The following is a 21,682-nucleotide window of genomic DNA, read 5'->3' as shown; positions in this document are numbered from 1 at the left end:
CTTTAATCGCCTCGGCTTCTTCTGCCTGTTCCAGGAGGTAAATGAAAGCTAAAAATTATCAGATTGTCTTCATTACATCTCTGAAAGATCCATAATCTCAGAACAGTAGTTGCTTTATCTGCTATTGAGGGTGCCAACTGGTTCGGTAATGGTTCTGGATGTTGAGCACTGGTGAGTTGGCTTCAATCCGGCACTCACGTGGATTTGGATTGGTTTTATCCATCTTAGTTAATGAAAAATGTAGAAAGAAAATGTTCTAACCAATCTCCTTTTCGTTAACCATCTTTGAACAATTAGATTTGATAGTCACAAAAATTAGAAAAAAGAAAAAAGGAAGAAGATTCGATCTCTCTTGAACTGCTTCAAGTTCAGAGTCCTTCGAGTTGGTTGTTCTTCATGGTAAGCAGCACTAGGTTCCCAAGAATATTGGCACATATTGACCTCCCTGCTGTGTTGCTGCCTCTCCTGTTCGACGTTTGGCTGGCTGGGTTGCTCACCCTGTAAAACTGCATGCCTTGCACCATTTACAGGCTATCTGTGTATGTGCACAGGTGCATGCACGTAAGCGGTCTATTGCTGTTGTTGTTGCTGTTGACGCCAAAGCAAACAGGCATGGAGGTGCTCTTGGTTACAAGAGACAAAGTATGCTCTAGGAGTATGACTTCAAGAACGTTACCAATGCTCCAGTTGATGTGATTTCAGTGAGCGAGTCTAATCCAATGTTTTAGCCTGTTTTTATTAGATGGATAAGGAAACGATCCATGCTTATGGATTCTTAATTTCCATCAATTTTTGCCAAGGATGATAGAAAAATGATTGTTTGACGGCAAAAGTTAACCAGAGGGGTGCATCAAATGCGAAACTTTCTGATTGTTTCGAATCATTAGCTGCTAGGCCTGGAAAGGCTTCTTCAGTCAGGCAGAGTAGATTTAGTCATCCTTGGTGAAAGTCTTCGGATCGAATGAAAGGCTCGAGTTAAACTACTAAATTTCATGCCTATCCCATTCGAACAACACGTTGAGTCTTTAGTCTAGGACCATGATAGATAGGAGGAGATCTTCTCTCTCCGATTCCAGTTTGATCGAAAGAAAGAAAGCCTAAAAACGACAGTAGAGAGTTAAGAAAGGTTCTTCCAGACCCTCCGAACTCTTAGTTGCGACTGATCCAACGTCTCCGATCCAGCTAAGACTAGCAAGTAGAAAGCAGGGGAGAGTCAACATGTTGCTGTAGCGCACGATGTTGTTATATAAAAGGTAGAATTCTGCTTCCAATTTTATGCAACCAAGAAAAAGAAAGGGCATTTTTCCTTGAGATCCATGTACAAATCATTTGCAACATCTTTCAAAGTTATCAAAGAACTGGCCATCTGATCAATCCACCCTGCTGCCCATTAAGTCTCGCAAATATTTGTATGTCTAAAACTTTACAAGTAGGAAATTAGTTGCAGACATACATATTGCGCCTCTATAGGTTAGGCTAACGTGTTCATATATAGGGAGGTTTGCTGATTGAACCAACATAGTCACAAAAATGTTGTCAAATCCTTGCCACAAGGTTGATTGTTCCTCAGAGGAGTTGTTAGTTAGGGATGAAACAACTAAAGATAGTGCCTCACAAGAGGAGTACCAAACATTTGAATTCTTCCAAGGGTGAAGGGTGAGAAGCTTAGCATCAGTATCGTTACATTTTTATTTTACATTGAAGAGGTGCTATGGTGGAGCAGAATGGTGTTAAAACAACTATAGAAAAGTAAGTGCAAGCTAGCTGACAAACCTTGCTGATGGTAAGACCTATACATGAAATATAGAAGAATGATAAGGAACAATGAATCAAGAATTGCTTAGAATAGAAGAGAGGAGCCATTTACAACCTTTGTTAGCTGCAAGGTTTAGGAAGACCCCTTCCCTTCTCGAAGCCATGGCGAAGCAAGTTTTGGGCTTGACAGCAACGCAAATTGCAAGCAAATGGGCTTTTAAATAGGCCTAAACCCATGGGAAACAGTTAAGTCTGAATTGGGTTCTTACAAAGAAAGACAGCTCATTTGAAAGAAAGAAAAAATGGGCTATAGCAAACTGAAGCTTAAACAAAAATGGACCATATCAATCTTGTTCTAAGCTCACTTCAGCTAAAGTATTTCAGATGCATAGGAGTTCTTTGTTTGGGCCAATTTCGTCCATGGTGAATTGGAAAGGCTCATCTATTACCTTTCATATCTTTTTAAGGCAACTTTACAACAATGGAAGGATCAACTACTTGACGACTATCCAAGCAAAACTATCAAACAGAACTATCAACTTTGATAGAATTGGCGCCAGACTTTGTCCACTAAGGATGATACTACGAGTTCTCATTCTGAGTTTCCCGTGAAGCCATAATTAGAGATATGAAGCAATGAGAGAGTTGTTAGATGAAGATAATAGAATAACCATCTCCACAGTAGGGCTATGCTCATCGGAGCTATTAGTATTTCGAAATCTTCACTCAGCCAGATGATGTATTCCGAAGGCTGTCAAATGTACCATTCAAATGATTTGGAACAGCCAGATGAGTTTGATTAGACGACTTTAGTTTGCATCTTTCGGAGCAAGCAGTAATTCCGTCCTTCCAACGGGACCACTACCTTGTTGAAATTTTCTTCTGTGAAGGAGCAAAAGTTTCTTGCTTCCCTAGCAATCCAGTGTAAGTCCGACGAACTTATGATCGCATGCTTCTAATTAACAATGCTAAAGGGTTATAGGTAAGCCTAGATAATTTCATGGGAAAGTTAGAAGGGCCACTTCACCAACACCTTAATTAAGAGTTGTTAGATCGAACACATGAAATCTAACACACGAAATCTGACACCTTATTGAAGAATTTGGATTCAGAAAAGTTCAACAAGTACAGGGTACTTTAAATATTGTTCACATGAATTTAAACAAACACAGAGAGGGAGGGATTAACAATGAGATGATGTAAATATCTTCACACACATGAAATCTGACACCTTAGTGAAGAATTTAGATTCAGAAGTCCAAGTTCAACAAGTACAGGGTACTTTAAGTATTGTTCCCATGAATTCTAACACACACACACACACACAGAGGGGCTAACAATTAGTGAGATGATGTAAATATCTTTTGTAGATAAAAACTGCATGTTTATATGCCGAAAGCCAGGCGAAGAATCTCATCTAACAGTCTGAGTTCCACCTTTGCTCAAAGCATTAAGAGACAAAACATTGATGCGAAGAACCATATTAAGCTGCTTGGAACAAAGGAATCTGTTGCATGAATACAACAAAATGCTCAATTGTTAGGTGTCACTTGAAATGAAACAGTAGATGCGGCCTACTACTAACTAAGAATATCGGAATCATATCAGCTTAGACAGCTGCGAACTATCCTTTCCATCACCTGATGAACTGCCAGTGGGAAATTGAGATAGAGATGGAAATGAAGCATTTGTCAAGATCCCTTTCTCTGCACAGTCTATACCAAGAGAACCTGCAACATCCTAACATTGTTTAGGAATATCTGCTTCGAAAGTTAATGCTGAATTCTTCCTAAATTTCTTCATTCAATCCCTTGTTCACTTGGTAAAGATTATAATGACGATAACGACGATGGTCTTGAAGTTATCCTTACAATTTTTGATGCATGGGAGGCTACTGACGTTGAGAAGGTTGAAGTAACCGTCATTGCACTCACAACAGTGATGGAAAGTTGATGTCTTTACGCACGTACCGCCTCCACAGTAGGACCAGTGGCATGCTATTGGAAATAGAGAGAACAAAAAGGAAGATCAAGAAATCACAACAATGGCCTACTTGTCTTAATGAAGATTCTGCAAAAACAAATAAATAAGTAAATAGTGATGCTTATGCATGCGATCAAAGATGGGGAAATTAGGTGGTGGTGAGGGTGCAGGAGCTGAGGACTCATTGCTGCAAGAGTAATTGATGGAACCTGGAAACAACAAAAACTCTGAATTAACTAAGAAGAAAAAGAACAGATATGTTTGTAAATGGATTAGACTAATCAAATTATTTCACATGCACAAACGCATTCTAGTAAAGTAAATAACTTGTTCTTAAGGGAGATTGTCAGCCTATTGTAGTCGGGCAGCAGCGAATGAGCCAAAGCTGAGATGAGCTTCAAGTGCTCAGGCTTCATATAGCAGTTGAATTCTTTTGTCAATCTTTCCTAGATAAACCAACTGGGAGGTTCAAGAAGTGTTATTTCACTGGGGTTATTCCTATTTGCTGGTTTATTAGGTTTAGGTTCAGTTTTTGTCTTCTATTTTTTAGGTTTAGTATGTTTGTTTGAGCATCTGATTTCAATTCTGGAGCCTTAGATGAGTTGAAATGACTTGTCAAATGAAAGAGTATTCAAGATGAGCTGAGCTTAATGACAATTTGTAGGCTTGTTTCTTTTTCTGAAAAACAAGCTTGAATGAGCATTTGCTTCTGCTTGCTTTTGCAAACCTAGTGTTTTGGAGCTTATAGAATGAGATCTTAGAATAAGGATTGAGCTTGGTTTTGTTTCCTAGTTAGACAAGCTTAGATGAGCCTGCTATCAGTCATGCCTGAGCTCTTCATCAAAAGTATGGTTCATTTACAGCTCATCTGTAAAGTTAATAGGCTATTGGATGATGTTCGGCCTTCTATTAGGCTTGAATGCACCTTGTATTATTAGTCTTCTATCTTCTAATAGCTTCAATTCAGATAAAATTTGGCCTATTAGACTTGAAACTGGTTTGATTCCAACATAATTAAAATGAACCTAAATTAATCCATATCAAGAGTCATTTTTTAAGTGGGTTCAAGCTGGAGCCTCCTAATTTGCTTCCTCTGTACCAGCACTAGTATGAATTTACCTCAACTAGTTAAGCCTTTTTTCCACAGGTTTTATACTTAAGCTAATGATGAATGATCCCCCATTCACTTTTTATTTAGTCTTAATTAATTTATTTTACTGCAAAAAAAAAAAAAGCTTTTACCTTTCAGACCAACATATTGACTTGCTTCGATAATAGATTGCATTCATATTATGCGTTCTTTACTCAGTAAATATAAGCTAATATATTCTAACATAACTATGGAATATATTGATTTCAAACTATTTTTAATTTTTATTGCTGTTTTTAAAAAACTTTCTAATCTCTAAATATAAAAATAATCTAAATATTAAAAAAAATTGCTTCACAATATGTTGTGATCATAGTACAAGAAAATCAGTGGATGCGAAAATATGGATCAGATATCATACCCTCCTTGTATTGCACCATTTTAAGGATCACATATGCCAAACTGTGAGAAACATGGGGCTCCATTTCCAATCTAGCATCATTTCTGATCTAGAACCTCTCCTTTAACCATTCCCCTCATGTACTAGGGTTGCGGTTTCAACCGATTACAATTTGAACTTGTTCTAATGCAAAATTCAGATTTATTATTGATCTTTTTCCTTATCATACCAGATAAAATTTTAGTCTCCAAATACCTCGTTCTTTTTTCTGTTCTATTTTTACCTAAACTGATGTTTCTGGTTTTTGTAATGCACCAGCCTAATGTAGGTACCTAGCCTTTCAAAACTTCTTTTTGAAATTGTTGATATGCATCCTCTGAAAACTAAAAAGAGAGAAAGGAATAAAGAAAGCAAGAAATTATTGTCATCTGCTCTCAAATTCAAGCTAAACTGATAGTAAGTAGTTATGGTATTTTTCAAAGAAGAAACTCTTGGTGAGATAGAGAACCTACACTCGGGAATTATGCAAGGGAGGAAGCGCAAATGGTTTCCAATGTGGAAATGAGACCAGTTGGGTTTGCACTCACACACATACCCAAACATACTGTCTGATGGCTTGCAGGTTCCCTGCCCACAGTCCTTGCCGTCGCAAACATCAGCTGACCAACAAAAAACATAAATAACTCATGTCAGCAACAAGAAAAGATAAATGGAATTGAACCTCGAGAGAGAACTAGTTGTTTGAATCCTATTTTTAGTCTCTAACATGTCATCTAGCCAGTCATTAGTGTTGTGTATATATATATATATATATATATATAGTTTGAAAGGAACTGAAATATTGGAGAAGGGAGGATCATGAAGGAGTTTTTGGTTGGTAAATTTTGTAGGTACCATATAAATCCATTAAGTGAAAAATCACAGAAGTAACTCATGTGGAACCACGAAAAAATATGTGCTATTTAGGATGGAATATGCACAAAGAAATCAGTTTGAAGAAAACATAGGCTAGAATGAACAAGAACAAAACAAAACAATAGGTTAGAGCCTATTTGGCTTTGTTGCTCTTTTGTGTTCTTGTTTCTCTACAAATTAGTGATATACCATATGGAGATAGATGCTATTGAAGATAGCATTTAAGCAAAACTTTTTCTATCTTTGCTTTTATTTTCATTTTAAAAGCAAAAAAGAAAATTTGCTTCCAAAAGCTCTAAAGATTTTACAAACCATTTCAGAAAAATACAGAAAAAAAAAATGTTTCATCATACATGCTGCTAAGTCTAATTCATTTTTTCTTCTCGAGTTTTTCGAAAACAAAAGTAGAAAACGAAAGTAATTCTAAATGGTGGTCCGAATCACATATTTAACAACATTATTCTCTTCTTCACTCAAAGAAGGAAAAGTTTTTTAAAAAAATATTAGCAACTAGAATTACAACAATGAAAATACTTCAGTGATCAGAGCAGTAATTATCAAGGAGAGAAGAGAGAGGAGAGCAAATCACCTGCATTAGCTCTCTTTGGCAATGAAAGGGTGATGGCTTGGAGGGCCACTAAGAGTAGTAGTATGCTAGCCCAACCCATTTCCTACGTCCTTGTCTTTCTTTGTATTTGCTCGGATCAATCAAAGGTGTTCAGGGAGGCGGAAGACAAAATAGAGGTGGTGGGTTGCGACATTTAGAAGGATTTAATGGGGTTCGGGGGTTTTGCACGCAAACAGCGAATATTGGGTAAAAAACGAGGGGGAGAAGATGATGCGACCATTCAGGTTCCAAGAGATAATAATCATCATTTGATAATATCAACGTTCATTTAAACAAATCAAAACTTTTATTACTATTCTTCTTCTATAATAAGTAATAAACACCAGTTTATTATCAAAATAAATTCGTTACAACTATGAATTGGAAAAAGAATGGTAACTATTTTCATTATAAAAAAGAATTTACTTTTATATGGTGTTCTTTTATTGGATAATCTCTAAGGAAGCCTTGGACTCCATTCAGTATCTTTACTAAAGGTGGCAATTTGACATAAATGAATTTGGGTCGTAAAGAAGTCAATTCATCTTATTAAATAGGTTGGGTCGTAAAGAAGTCAATTCGTCTAAATTTGGTAACATTGTTTGAAACGTACTTAATCTCTTTCTAATCTGTTTAATCCGATCCACTTAATCTGTTTAACCTATTTAAATCCATTTAATCCGTTAAAAATCTATTTAACCTGACTTAATCTATTTAATAAATGGGTTATGTGGATTAGATCGGATTATCTGTTTAATAAAATGATCAGATTCAGATTTAAAATTTTAACTTATTTAATAAATAAATTATATTTGGGTTGACAAATTTTTAATCCAACTTGCATCTAATCCGACCTGTGTATGATCCGTCTCGATTTGATTGCCACCTCAAATATTTACTGAGGCAATCACTTACTAGATTTTCTTGTTTTTTTCGAAAAATTACATATACCTTGATGGCCATCATTTGCCATCACAACAAACGAAAACACATTACAATTGCTATAAACAAAATATAATTTTTTTGAATATAGGTCCAAATGTATGATGACGTGAGTGAATAGAGAAGCGTGTTCGCTGATATGCCAATAAGCAGCAAGCATTTAATGCGTGTATCAAGCGCGAAATTAGCTAGCAAATATGGTGTGGACCGTGTGGTAATCAAGTGCCGTGGAAGGGAATATATCAATGAGGGCACCAAATGCGTATAAAGTGTGCATGGCATATCAAAGAGTATATCAAGTATTACATAAATAAGAGGAAGAAAGCTTACCCAAAAAAGAAAGCAAACAAAGAGAAGTAGGAAAGGAAGGGAAAGGAAGAAGGAAAAAAGAAGAAGGAAAGAGAAAAGATAGGAAAAGAAAGAAACAAAAAAGGAAAGAAAGAAAAAAAAGAAAGAAGAAGGGAAAAAAATGAAGAAAGAAAAAAAGATAAAAAAGAAACAAATGAAAAAGAGAAATATATAAAGCAAAGAAAGCAGAAAGAGATGGTGGGTACATAGTAAGATGCTTAAGCTGAAGAGATGAGGCACATGGGATGTCCCATTCTATGGAGAAATCAGGATGCCCTTTTTCTATGAGATTTAACATCTTGATTGTATTATCATTTAGAATATCATTGACTAGTGGATGTCAAAGTATTTTTACCTATGAGCATGTCAAGCATATCAAGGTTAACCAAAAAAAGTATGAATGAATATGTGGAGAAGCATAGTGAAACCTGTTTTGTATCATTTTTCTTTCTCATTTCTATTTTTAAAAGCAAAATCTCATAAACCAAAGCAAAAACAAGTATGCTATTATTACTTTTAGTTTCTATTTTTTTAAAATATTTTTATTATTTCTATAAAAATTGAAAGTAATAAATGCTTAGTTTTACTATTTTAAAAAAGGAAACAAATGTCTTTTACTACTGGTGTCATCAACACCACCTCCATTGCCGCTACCATTACTATTGCTATTATCGGCATCGTCTTCATTGCCGCTGCTGTTGCTACCACTACGGTCGCTATTGTTTTCATCATCATCATTACTTCCGCTACAGTTGTTATCTCTACCACCATCGCCGATGTTGCTGCCAACATCCGGCTCAACCACTAGGCACTGAGCTGATGAGGTCGACAAATACTAGTGAAGTTAGTGAAGATCCTAGTCAAACGAGGTCGGTCAGATCTGCGGGGTCAGTTCAAGCTAAAGAAGGTGAGCTGGTTGGTGGTGGTTGTCCTTGGCAAAGGATGCCAATGCCAGTTGTCGACCTGAAACAGAAAAGGAAAGTTCACTTGATGGAGTTTGTCTAGTAAGGGACCCTCTCATGCCTAAACTAGACAAAGACCTTAGGAAAATAGTAGAGACTCGAAAGATATAGAAGATAGAGATAGAGAGTGGTAGTGAGTGTGGAGAGCATATAAAAAACATACCTGGAGGTCCTCCGAGCGCAACCTATATAGGTTAGGGTAAGAGTCCATTATCGAGTAAAGCAGTCACACGCCTTAACTACTTAGTAACTGCCTATAAATTACGCCTGCCTGTTATACCCTCACGTTGCACACGTGGTGCTTAAACACACGCGATCGTGGGACGAGCTGTAATGGCCAGCCGTTGGAGAAGATTTTAGTATCTTTATGGCATCTATAATGAAGGCCACATGGTGAACTCCCATCAATCGACACATTTAGATCAGTTGAGGTCGGTTCCATGGTATATCAGTTGCCCCCCACTTCCAAAGCCGAGCTGACTTCCTCAACCCAGGAGAAGGAAGTAGATGTCATAATCCAAGGCTGGGCCGATGTATTGTAGTGAGCAATTGAACCAACCAGGCGTGGTTATTCTGGTTGTTTCTGGAGCTTTCTGGAAGATTTTGGAGATAGCATTTATGGTGTCTGTTGATCTTCCCAAAACATCATCATTTGTGGTGAGATTTTCTAGTGCCAATTAGACTTATCAAGAAGATTTGAAATGGCAAGAGTCGCTCAGTCATTGGTGAAGAAAGCGATGGATGGTCAAGTCGAAGGTCCAGAGTCAACTCATGCGGCAAGCTCCTTCCTAATAAGGTTACTACATCAGCACCAGCAACTGACTGGCCTTTGCCTGACAGACAAGAGGAGATGCCGCTTCCTTTTTAGCCTATTAAGCTATTTATGAAAAGCTTGCCTTCCCACCTGTTGACTATATATTGCCTTCTACTGATGGCAACTTCAATAGATTGTTACACTCGTGCTTGGAAAAAGATCGAACATAATAAAAAAAATTAATATAGAAATAGTATATATAAAAAAATTCAAACTGAAAAAAATTTAGTAGTCATATGGTCATCGCTCGAGGTCAAATGCCAGGGCGACAAGAGAAAAAAGACCAAACTGAGCATTCGAATGGTTGGATTGATCCAAGCTATTTGAGACTATATGTAAGGGGAGTTGCCTTCCTCCCTTTTCTATTAAGCATTTATCCAAAGTGACAGTGAGCAAATGCCTCTAAAGCCCCTCTTTCTTCATCGAAGCCTCCTTTTCTACATCAGAGCCTCTCTTTTCTTTAGATTTCCTAGTAAGTATTCCTTCCCTTCCAATGTTCTCCTTTCTTTGCCCTATTTCTAGTAATTCTAGAGTTTTTTTATCCCTTTTTAGGGTCCTTCCCCCTTTTTTATTGCTCTTTTTCCTCTTTCTCCTTCCCTTCTCTCTTCTGTTTGATTTCCTCGGTGAGGAACCATAAGTCTATCGACCGAGAATTGGTCTCCAGATCATGAGGTTTCCATTCAACCATCTCCTGACCAAGCTTTCAAGGCCTCGGGAGGATTTTCTCTGGAGGTCGGCTTCCCCCTAGATGCTGAGAATAACATCCTATGGGAAGATGATATAGAGAGGACATGAGCCGAGTTTTTTGTTCCTCTGAGCTTCTCCTTGGAATTGTCCGCCCCTTCTGATTAGGTAATGTCAAACCAGGATGACTAGCTATGCCTATATAAGAAAACTCTAAGGGCAAGTACGAGGCTTCCGATCCTGATTTTTTTTATCGAGCTCTTGAATGAGTATTGGCTAGTTCCCACCCAGCTCGTCCTCAATGCTTGAAGGATGATCTTGGGTTTCTTCTCTTTTTTGTCACTCCATAGATTCTAACCTTCCACGTGTTGTTTCGAGCCTTCTTCTGGCTAAAATAGAATCCTCGGAATAAAGGTTAGTGATACCTTTCCGACATGACAGGTTACCGCCTCTTCTAGACCAACTCTTCCTCTCTTAATAGTTGGAAGGACTAATTCTTCTTTGTGACCTCGAAAGAGTCACGGTGCTTCTCCATATGTTGGACAATGCCGAGGAAGAAATTAATGAATTATTTCCCTCATCTATCCGATGATAAGCGAGTGACGGCCGACATCCTTCTTCGGATGAAGGCTTCGCCTTTGGCCGAGTTGTTGGTCGAGATGACCTTGGTTAATGCTGGTCTCAGACTGGCTATAGCTAAAGGTAATTCTTCTTCTTCTTTGCTTGTTTTTCTTTTAAGTATAATTGCTCGGTTTTTAAACCTATTTTTGCAGCGATGCAGTTTGATCAGGAGGCTTAGCTCTCTACTAAGCCATCCTTAGCAAAAGAAAGCCTAGTGGAGCCGAGGCTGGGCCATCGAGGAAAAAGAAGGCGACAGTGACTCCATTCGCTTCCAAAGTTGAGCTCCGAGCAGTACCGAGCTTGAAAACTATTCGTCAAGCCGAGGAGCGGCCTAAAGTAGAGCAATCACCTAAGGTGGACGTAGTCTCCCCAGTCTCTAGCTACCTACCTACCTCGAAGGCAACTCGAGAGATAGTCCCTCTCAGCACCTCTAAGGTTATACCAACGGCCATTCCTAAGGCCACGTAGGGATCCGTAATCTCTAGGTTACTATTGAATTAATTCGGGACATCATGCTTCCTGAAGACAAGAAGATTCTCTAGAAGCTACTGAATTAATTCGAGACATCATGCTCCCTAAAGATAAGAAGATCCTCAAGAAGTAGAGGCCCGAGGCAATGATGGCTGAAACATACAAAACAACTTTTCAAGTAAGAATCTAGACCTTAAGAATTCATAGCTTTGTTCAGTTTGGCTTTATTATTCGTACTGACTTTTTGCTCAATTACAGCATGCCCACATAGTCAGCGTAATGAACGACTGCATCATGGACTACCAACACAAAGCAGAGATAAGTGCAAGTTGCAAGGGGCCGAGCATGCACAGGCCAAGGTAGAGAAGAAGTGGGTGGCTGCCAAGTAGTCGAGGGAGGATGTCGAGGTCCAAACACTGCAAGGCTCAAGCTCAAGCTAGTAAGCTCCTCCTCTCCAAGATAGAAAGGAGACTTAAGGAGTTGAAGAAAGATGCCAAGGAAGTGATTGCTCGGCTAAAAGATCAACTGATGGAGGCGGAGTGCAGGGCTGCCCAGGCTGAAGAAAGAACTAGCTAGGCCAAAGATAAGGCAATCCATGCTAGGAAGGATGCTAGTCAGGTCAAAGAGAGGGTCCGACGGGTAGTCGAGGATCTCAAGACCTTCGAGGAGTTCCGCAATGAGCTGAGGGACACTACCACAGACTCCTTTAATCAAGGCTTCGATGATTACAAGGGACTGATTAGGAGACTACATCCTTAGGTCAACCTAAGCCAAGTCCTTGCAGGCAAGCCACAACCAAAGTGGTCTCTTCCTCCAGGGAAGAAGTAGAAGTGGAAGAGTAAATTATTTCCTTTTTTAGCTCAGCAACATGGCAAGCTTATTTTTTGTACTCTTCTTTTTTTATTTGATAATGACCTTTGTAAATCTTTTTGGATGAAATAAAATGAAAATATTTCTTGTTACACCATAGGCAAACTGCTTTAATTTCTCACAAAGTACTTGTTTGGATTTTAGTCTTTGTAGCTCAATGGTAATATAGGCATAGTTTATTGACTAAGTCTTTTAGGTCGTCCATTGTATATTAGGGTGAAGTAATCATGACGACTTGTAGGTCTTTTGTCTCGGTGCAACTGAGTCGAGATTACAGGCCCTAAGATTTTTTGAAGCATCCTTGGTTGTCTAGACTTCTCTGCCCCCCTTCGTCGGCATAAAGTTTAACTTGGAGCTCCTAACCTAATAGGATTGGTTTACTGACTCATCGGTTGGATTTTTGGACAATTGACGCTCAGACCGAGCATGTGTCCTTCCATCCAAACCTAACTCTTTGCTAGGTTATTTCATCGACTCTTTTGTCAGTTGAACGAAGGTCCCAGTCATTTCTAGGTTGTCTCCAAGAGACAAACTGGTTCTTTAACTGGGTTCGATTTTAAGCCGTGTAGTCTCATGGAATGGATGTCCCAAATATTCCTAGGGTGTATCCATGATAGTACTTAGAGTTCAGCTCTCAAGTTTTGGCTCCCTAGCCTCATGGCTCATAGAATAGAGGTCCTAGCTAATCCTAGGGTATTTGTATGGAGTACTTAGAGATTGGCTATCTGGATTTAGCTCTTTAGCCTTGTGGGCTCATAAGTCAAAGGTCCCAAAAATTTATGGGTTTTCCTTTTTTTTTTTGGAGGGCGCTGGTCTTTGAGAGATAAGTTTGACCTATGATACTTGGTGCATTTGGCTACTTTAGAAGAGGGTATCTGACTTGAAATACTTGAACAATATCCGAAAAAAAATACTTTTATTTATTAGTGATCAAATTTACAAGGTGCCTCTTGCTGGCACTATACTTAGAGGTTAGCTGAATTTCAAGTCCTAAAACGCATGTACCAATATAGCTATACACCACGCTAATCATCTCATCTCCTTCTTGTGGGCTAATTATTGAGACAAGTGTATGCTGAATGGAACTCTCACAAAGGAGGAGAGATGATTGGCATGGTGTATAACCACATGGTACATGCAGTATAAAATATAATTTGCCCATGTACTGGGTATGAGCGGGCATCATGGCTCAGAAGTGATTAGAAGTTGGATGGTTGCTGCAGTAAGAGGTGAGTTCTCTAGATGGAGAGGCTTCAAGGTTTGGGTTTGGTGGGTTTAGAGGAACAGGTGGGACATGGACTAGAGGTGGTGGGTCTGATAGACTGCCGGAGATAAAAATGGGTGGGGATTTATGTGCCAGCTCGCATGTCTCTCAGGAATATGAAGAGATGGGTCCAGTGGTGCTTTTAGAAGCAAACATGGTCTCATCAAAAAATGACATGAAGACAAATATAAGCCTTACTCATGGATGGATTAAAGAACTTAAAACCTTTATGAATAAGAGAGAACCCAAGAAGTATGATGGCTTGCCTTGCTTAAATAATGTATAGGCAGTCTTATAATGAGACATCGTAACTTAAAAAAACATCCGGAGCAGCTGTTTGCATCAGGATATATGTTTAAGCTTCATGATACTGATTTGCCTCTAGGTTCTTTTCTTGGGTTCAAAAATGAAGCTTTTTTTTGCTACCAGAAAAAAAAAGGAAAGCACAGAAAAGGACTGTTGCCTGGTTAAGATTAACGCAAGTACACAAATTTGCGCGGACGCTAAAGACAATTTGAATATCAACTAAAAGGCTACAACGCAATCTCCATATTCTATTAACTATAGATATCCAATATACATTATTGTTCCTATCTGAGAATTTGGATCAAGGAAACAGAAAGCATCCAAATTCGACGAAGTATGGTTTATTGTAGCTGTTATTTACACAAAATCTCAAATAAGTAAATAAAATAAACAGCGAAAAGGTGTAAATCTCATCTGCAGACGAACATCACATGTATACTATCTATGTATCAGCGGAAGAATCTCATCTCTGATGCTCTATACTCTATCTATGTTGCTCGAACCATGATGAAAGAAATCATCAATACCAACAGCCATAGCAAGTTGGTTGGAGCAAAGGAATCTGTTGAATAAACACAGCAAAAAGTTCCATTTAATGCGTCGCTTCAGTTAAACTGTTAGTGTAGCAACTAAGAAATTAAACCATAACAGCTTAACTACACAATTATTTTACCTCCAGCAAATGAACTGCCATTGTCAGATAGACTAGGTGGAGATGATGGGGTGGTAGCATTCGACAATGTGATCCCTAAATTTGCACAATCTGCCCCAAGGGAACCTGCAAGAAACCCCCACATTATTTAAGAACACAGCGTTGTTATAAAGTAAAGCTGAATTTTTCTCCCATTTCTTTTGTTTTTTTTTAATTTGCCATTCTCTTTTATGGCAATAATCGATGATGGTGTTCTTACAGTCTCTATAACATGGTAGTCTGGTTTCGTTGAGAAGGTTGCTGAAACCCTCCTGGCATTCACATCTGTGGTCGAAACTTGATGTCTTTACACACGTGCCACCTCCACAATAGGACCAGAAGCATGCTGTTGGAAACAAGGGGGAAAAGAAAAGAGAAAAATATGACTGTATTATACTCCATGTTGGACTAATACTGAGATTGGATTCCAAGAGAGAATACGAAAACGAAGAGGATGACGGTGATGCTTACGGTCCAACATGGAGGAATTTGATGGAGTTGGCGGTGAGGGTGCTGGAGTTTCAGAATGGTTGGAGCAAGAGTAATTGATGCTACCTGGAAGCAGCAACTATGATCAGAATTAAAAACAGAAAGAAGAGCTACAAGCAGAAATCTAAAAAAATTATTTAATCTTTTGACATGCATGAAGGCATTGTACTACATCAGAAAATTTATCCCCTTATCACCAAGACATTTATATCTCTCTCTCAGATGCTTCAAATAGTAATGTCTTCTAGCAAAAGCAGAACTCTACTTAATTGGACACGTAGCCAACAGGTATTTGACGGCAAAGATGAAGTGTTCTAAGAGAAAATTGTTCTCTGTTCAATCTTAATAACGAAAAGGACGTCTCTGCCATCATTAGTTTGTAGCATAATTCTCTTCCCATAAGATGTAAGAGTTTGTCTCAATGATCTGTCTTCCAAAGCCTGTCCAAGCTCTTCCCATAAGATGTAAGAGTTTGTCTCAACAGATTTTCTTCTTCAATACATTGCTTGGAGGGTTGTGAAGTTGAGGAAAAATCGAAGCATTAGACAATTTGCTAAAGGAAAAAAAAAACATTAAAGAGAAATGTTTTCTGCTTCTAAATATTTCTTCAGGAAATATTTCCTTCTAAATATTAATGATGCCAAACTCTATTGTCTAATTGTTCGCTTGTGTCTTGTTTCTATGTCGATGTAGTTCCAGACCACTTGCTCAAGAGAAAAGTAGTTTTGAACCATCATATGGAATGGGAAATATTATATAATTTAGGCCCCAAAAGTATTCTGTTAAATAGTTTATCTACAACTATGGTATGCAAAACTTACCCTAACTGCCCAGTTTGGAGTGAACTGAATCGAACTATTACAGAATCGGGTTGATTTTGCTGGTTTGGTTTGGCACTCGGGCCGAACAAGTCCAAACCGGTCTGAACATAGTGGAACTGCCTAGTTCCACTCAATACCGACCCATACCACAATCCTATGATTGCGACTGAAAAAATGTGGGGAGCTGTCTTAGTAGAGGAAATGTATCACACTATATAGACTGTATATATCGGACAGATAGCGTACATGTACGGTTCCCAATACTGATTTTATGGACCTTGTCTCTAGCATATTTTGTATGAAGAACTGACAATTCAGGAATGATTAATAGAATTTCATGACACTAAGGAAAATGGGAGTTACTCTTTTATCCAATTAGCCAAGGGACTAAAGAAGTCAGCTTGTGGAAAAATGAGCTGATTGGACCTAAAACAAGAACGCATAAACATTTTAGCTAAATGCAATTAAATGATGAATTGATAATGAGTAGAAGCCCATAAACCAGTTGACGCAGTCAAAAGAAATTTACCACTTGCTTACACCCGACTATTTAGCCAGCCAATGCATCTCTTCACTTTACGACTCTTTTTGACTCATTCCCTCACTTTGTAGTGTCAAATTGGTATCAATCATGGACCTAAGGGGAGGCTGGATGAGAAAATACTAATGACTTTAATGATTGAAAGCACCCTAGTAAATCGGATTTGGCTTCTGGCAGAAAGCCGGAAGCCAGTGCTGAAATAAACCATAGATAGGAGGGTGCCAACTGAAATAGTTGGTAGGATATCTTGTGCTGATACAAGATATCTATGTTCGATACCCATCCATATCCAACAACAATAGATGAAGCCTCTGTCCCTCCTATTCTTAGAGAAAAATAATAATTAAATGAACAAATAAATAAATAAACCATAAAAAGATGATCACAAGATATAGAACTATAGATAGGACATTTCAGTTTAGTATTACATTTGCATCCAAACAGGTCCATGATTTAGCATAGGAACCAGCTGCTGATTCAGTGGAGCTGTCAAAGTTTAGCTAAGTATTCAACTTTTCATTATGTCACTAAACCTTGACTTTTCCATGCTATATTTATCAAGTCTAGAAGCAGCCCTTGAAACTTCGCAGCGCTAATTAAGCACCATTCTGCACCCCAGAGACCAAAGAACCAATACACAGGTAGGCGACACTTTCATCTAGACTCAACCAGAACCCAATTTAGACTATTCCCAACTGAAGAAGAATCTATGGAATTAAATGCCCTTGTAGCTACAGTGGCATTAAAAGACACAGCACGCTACGCGTGGTGCGCTGTGAAAACCGAACTTGGTGCCGGTTCGCACCGAGTCCTGGCCGAACCGGTCCAGTTCCGTCCGGTTCGGCCTTATACCGGTCGGGGCCGGAACCATTTTCTGTGACCAAACCGGACCGGTCGTCGCCGGTACTGGTTCGGTACGGGCTGAACCGGTCAGTACGGACCGGTTTAGCATATCTTGGTTACCCCTGCTGACTTTGTTTTTGATTTAACAAGAGCAAATTCTAACAAAAAATTAAGCCTTGTCTCCATTATCATAATGGTCAGACCCATGTTAACAATGTTTTCTGCCTAAATATCAACTCCTTTTGCTTGAGCCCCACCTAACAAGTGACTCTAAAGTCCTTACTATATTACATGGATTAGTCCATGATGATGGACTCTACCAATTGGAGAGAGAAGGAGAGAGAGATGTTACAGTTGGGGATGACGCAGGGAGAGAAGCGGAAACTGTCACCAACGTGGAACTGAGACCAGCCCGGATTGCACTCGCAGACGAACCCAAAGCTTTGGTCGACTGATGCGTTGCAGGTCCCCTTCCCACAATCCACATTAGCACAGGTGGCATCTAGCAAATCACCAATACAAACACAACAAGAGCACATGTTAAAAGCTCTCTACTTCTTGAAAGTCTATATATAATAGAGACAAGTCATACAAAGCAAAGAAAAGATTTTAGAATAGTAAAGTTAGATCATGTGAACTCCACTTTAACATAAGTAAGTTCAAAGAAACTTCAAGATTGGGGAAGAAGAGAGACTCATGAAAGGGACTCTTTAGATGGAGGAATTGCAGGACTGGACTCTAGAGGGAAAAAAAAAACTATATTGTAAAAGCAACAACATAAACTTCCATTTTTAAACAGCCTAAAGAGAGAAGGAAATCATGAGAAACATAAATAAACAAAAGAATTACTAATTAGAAATTGGAAAAATAGGCTAATTGAACTTTAATCTGTAGAGAGGAATCAAAAGACTGGGAATTGGATTCTAATCAGTTTTGTGCAACAACATAAATTTTTACCTGGAGAAATCTTGGAAGGTGTCCCTGTAGACTAAAGATCAAATTCTACAGATAATTCAAAAACTTTAAGATGAACTTATTTAAGAACAACGGTATCACCCATGTCAGCAAAATTAAATCATCAAGGATTACAACTACAAAGAATCTTAAGAAAAACTTTGACAGAAAATGAAAACCCATTCAACTTTCCTTAACTGATGAAGCAAAGAATTTCTAAACGCCAGAACAAGAACTATCTCACCAAAATCCCAAGTTATAAATAGATAAAAACCGAGAAAATTAAAAACAAAAAGATGAAGTAGAAGGTTTATCCCAATAGAATTGTTCACAAAGCAGGATGACTCGATGGAAATTGTGAGGAAAACCCATACGAGTAGAACAACAAAACATCCAAATTGTAGCAAAATATAACAAACAAAGGGTGATCCATATAGTTCGAAGCAAAGAATACTATGTCCAAGTAGCAAACATCACCAACAATCAATACAATTAGAAACCCCCCCAAAAAAGAAGAAGAGCACATAGGACAGATAGAGAGATGAGAGCAGTACTGAGAATAGGGGATAGGAAGTCTCCTGCAGCTGCTCTCTGCGGCAACAAAAAGGTGGTGGCTTGGAGTGCCACCAAAACAAGTGCTACTTTAACGCATCCCATTTTTTATCCTCTCTGCTATTCTGAGTTCGGATATTAACCAGAGCGAAGGAAGGAAGGAAAGAGAGGTAAGATGGAAGGGAGTTGGTGGTGGCTTGAGGGAGAATTTATTGGAGTTTTGGAGCTGCAGGACTCTGTAATCTTGGATGAAGTAATATAATAATAGTAACGGAGGGTGCGAGCTTAGATCTGGTCACCGTAGCGTGGAAACGGGCAATCTTTGACAAAATGTGGGCTGTTTAGTTCCGGTCCCCTCAATGGCTTGGAAGCTTTGGAGAGCACGGCGGTGGCTTCTGTCCGTAGCGTGTAATGAATGCCTCGTGGGATGGGAGGGGGAGCGGGTCTGTGAGAAGCTCCGATGGATTGCGTCGTATCTAAGTCGGATTATGTTCAGACGAATTTGGTGAATCTAATTCATGTTTTGTGGTAGGGGAGAAATGTTTCACCGCACCGCTCCCATTCCCTGGGTGATTTTGTAAGATGGTATACGTGGCCTGTCCTCTTATGTATCATACCAATCGTCGTTTACCGTGGACGTCCAGCAGTTCTGCTGGGGAATAAAGTGTGTTTGTGAGCATGATCGGATTTATGGAATTGTCTCCATGACATGCATGATATATTTGCTACGGTAGCCTTGCAGTAATTTATTTTTGCAAAACTTAATTTCCGGGTTCTTCTTTTCACCACATTTTAACACGGCGTTTTAACTAGTGCCATTTAATTTTTAGTCCTGTACATATTTATGCAAGATACGAAGATATTTACACTTACACTGTATATGCTTATACTAGTTGTATATATAGTTATTTGTAACTATATTAGTTTTAGAGGATAAGAGTGTATTGTTGCTGAGGATGGGGAATATAAAATTTTTTGAAACTTGGGATGGGTATTAAAGTTCTACTCAACAAAAATTAAAAGTTATATCTAGTTAATGAAGGACCAGCTATCAATTTACGGTTAATTTATTTTAATAAAATAATAAAATTTATCATCATATATTTTATAAGAAATAAAACAAGTATATAGAAAGAAAAAAAACCAAACATCAATAAAGAGCCCAATCCAAGAACATAAATATAATAGCTGCATCTAGAGTCCCACTACTAGGTAGAAGAAGGAAGTGAGCAGGAGATCTAGCCACTGATCGAACAAATTGGATCAAATTTGGCTACCAAGAAACTTGGGACAGGTATTACAGTCATAATCAACAAGGATTAAAAGTTATATCTAGTTAATGAAAGGACCGACTATCAACTTACTATTATTTTTTTAGTAACATAATGAAAAATATTAATAGGTAAAATATTGGACACTCGATCTCGGACAAGACCGGCCTCACTGTGACCTCGGCATATGCCGACCTTAGATGACTTCGGCCCCATCCGAGGAGCTGACCAGCTAAGATGAACGGCTTCGTCTCCGAACGATGAATCAATCGACACGTGCCAATAAAGACTAACAGTCTTGGCCATCAACCATCATGACATGCAGCGACTGGCCATTGCAACAGCTTTGTATCTGACGTTCGGTCAGTACTATATGCCACCCACTTCGAGGCCATATTACTGGCAACTGTCTAGCACTTGGAGCGCATCATGCCGACCCAAGTAATGACAAATCTGGCTCTCCTATATAAAGGGGCAGCCCGAGATACCTCAGGTACGCAATCACACGCGAGAGCATGCAATATGCAATACCAAAACCACTCTTTGCTGAAATTCTCTTCCTTCCATGTTGTTGCCTCTCTATTCTAACTTAAGCATTAGAGAGTCCCCCATCAAAAATTCTCCGACGAGCGGACTTCTTATAGGCCATCATTGAAGGAGATCTACGCCCAGCGCCTCAACCGGCCTGCTCAGCTAGCCTCGAGCCAACTTCCGAGCCACCTAAGTTATACTCTAGCCTTGGTCCATATTCAGCGGCAACAGATTAGTACTAGAGGAAAAGCTCAGCACCCAGCTACATAGATATTGAGTGAAGGAAGAAATCACCAGCATGAGGTCGCAAGGAGCCCACCATGTGTTGTATGCCTCGCAACGCCGTTCTCCAACCTTGCACGGATCTCTGCAAAGCCCATGATCCTCTCCACTAGAGCAAACTGCCGCACTAGCAAACAATGAGCAATTCAACCTGCTCATTCAGTAGGTGCAGGCGCTGACCGCGGCGGTTCAGGGCTTACAACAAGCAATAGCACGTTCGGAACTAGTCCGACCGGAAGCTAGTTTGCCCAACCACCATTCTCAGTCACTGGCACACCACATGCCCCTAGTCAGCCACCACACTCGGGGCCAATACCTCGAACAATCTTGTCAGAGTCGACACACCCAACGGAGCAATCTTGGCTAGGATAGAAAACGACATACCCCAAGTTTCCATTCTAGCAAGGACTTTGTTGACAGCCTCTCACCTCCTTGTCGCGTGGAGCCCCTGTTGATGCCGACCTCGATAGGACAATCAAGAAGATGGGCCAATAGATTTAGGCCCTCAAAGGACATGCTCCAAGGACAAATGACAATCATAACTTACCCTCGGAACCTCCTTTCTCTTGGCAAATCATGAAGGAACCGATCCCACTTCAGTTTAAGATGCATAAAGTAGAGCCATACGACGGTACTTCGGATCCACTGGATCACCTGGAGAGCTTCAAGACCCTC

The 21,682-nt window shown here is 39.2% G+C and overlaps 2 protein-coding genes across 2 annotated transcripts; both read right to left on the bottom strand.

Annotated features, from left to right (window-relative positions):
• Window positions 1-2,209: 2,209 nt before the first annotated feature.
• LOC120111776 (uncharacterized) lies at window positions 2,210-6,982 on the bottom strand. The gene is made up of 6 exons (XM_088722953.1): window positions 6,733-6,982; window positions 5,741-5,887; window positions 3,817-3,947; window positions 3,627-3,780; window positions 3,396-3,485; window positions 2,210-3,262 (listed from the first exon to the last, which is right to left on the bottom strand). Exons 1-6 carry the CDS (start codon window positions 6,809-6,811, stop codon window positions 3,198-3,200), a joined length of 666 nt encoding a protein of 221 aa, XP_088579079.1. The 5' UTR covers window positions 6,812-6,982; the 3' UTR covers window positions 2,210-3,197.
• Window positions 6,983-14,247: 7,265 nt separating this feature from the next.
• LOC103697862 (uncharacterized) lies at window positions 14,248-19,165 on the bottom strand. The gene is made up of 6 exons (XM_039128914.3): window positions 18,926-19,165; window positions 17,770-17,919; window positions 15,195-15,278; window positions 14,944-15,069; window positions 14,706-14,810; window positions 14,248-14,594 (listed from the first exon to the last, which is right to left on the bottom strand). The coding sequence occupies exons 1-6, from the start codon at window positions 19,026-19,028 to the stop codon at window positions 14,521-14,523; spliced, it is 642 nt and encodes a 213-aa protein (XP_038984842.2). The 5' UTR covers window positions 19,029-19,165; the 3' UTR covers window positions 14,248-14,520.
• Between the last annotated feature and the right edge of the window lie 2,517 nt (window positions 19,166-21,682).

The sequence above is a fragment of the Phoenix dactylifera genome, chromosome 5 (genome assembly GCF_051530095.1).
Source record: "Phoenix dactylifera cultivar Ajwa chromosome 5, Ajwa_hap1_PhDact_Kaust_v1.1, whole genome shotgun sequence".
NCBI classification, from domain to species: Eukaryota; Viridiplantae; Streptophyta; class Magnoliopsida; order Arecales; family Arecaceae; genus Phoenix; species Phoenix dactylifera.
The sequence above is the reverse complement of the archived record's forward strand: the minus strand, read 5'-3'. Positions and strand labels throughout refer to the sequence as shown.

Excerpts from the sequence above, each read along its gene's own strand:
- LOC120111776 (XM_088722953.1), bottom strand. The coding sequence starts at position 6,811 with ATGGGTTGGGCTAGCATACTACTACTCTTAGTGGCCCTCCAAGCCATC. Across the intron at positions 5,888-6,732 it reads GCCAAAGAGAGCTAATGCAG|CTGATGTTTGCGACGGCAAG; the intron begins GTGATTTGCTCT and ends TTTGTTGGTCAG. Across the intron at positions 3,948-5,740 it reads CCCTTGCATAATTCCCGAGT|GTTCCATCAATTACTCTTGC; the intron begins GTAGGTTCTCTA and ends TGTTGTTTCCAG.
- LOC103697862 (XM_039128914.3), bottom strand. The coding sequence starts at position 19,028 with ATGGGATGCGTTAAAGTAGCACTTGTTTTGGTGGCACTCCAAGCCACC. Across the intron at positions 17,920-18,925 it reads CTTCCTATCCCCTATTCTCA|ATGCCACCTGTGCTAATGTG; the intron begins GTACTGCTCTCA and ends GTGATTTGCTAG. Across the intron at positions 15,070-15,194 it reads AAATTCCTCCATGTTGGACC|CATGCTTCTGGTCCTATTGT; the intron begins GTAAGCATCACC and ends TGTTTCCAACAG.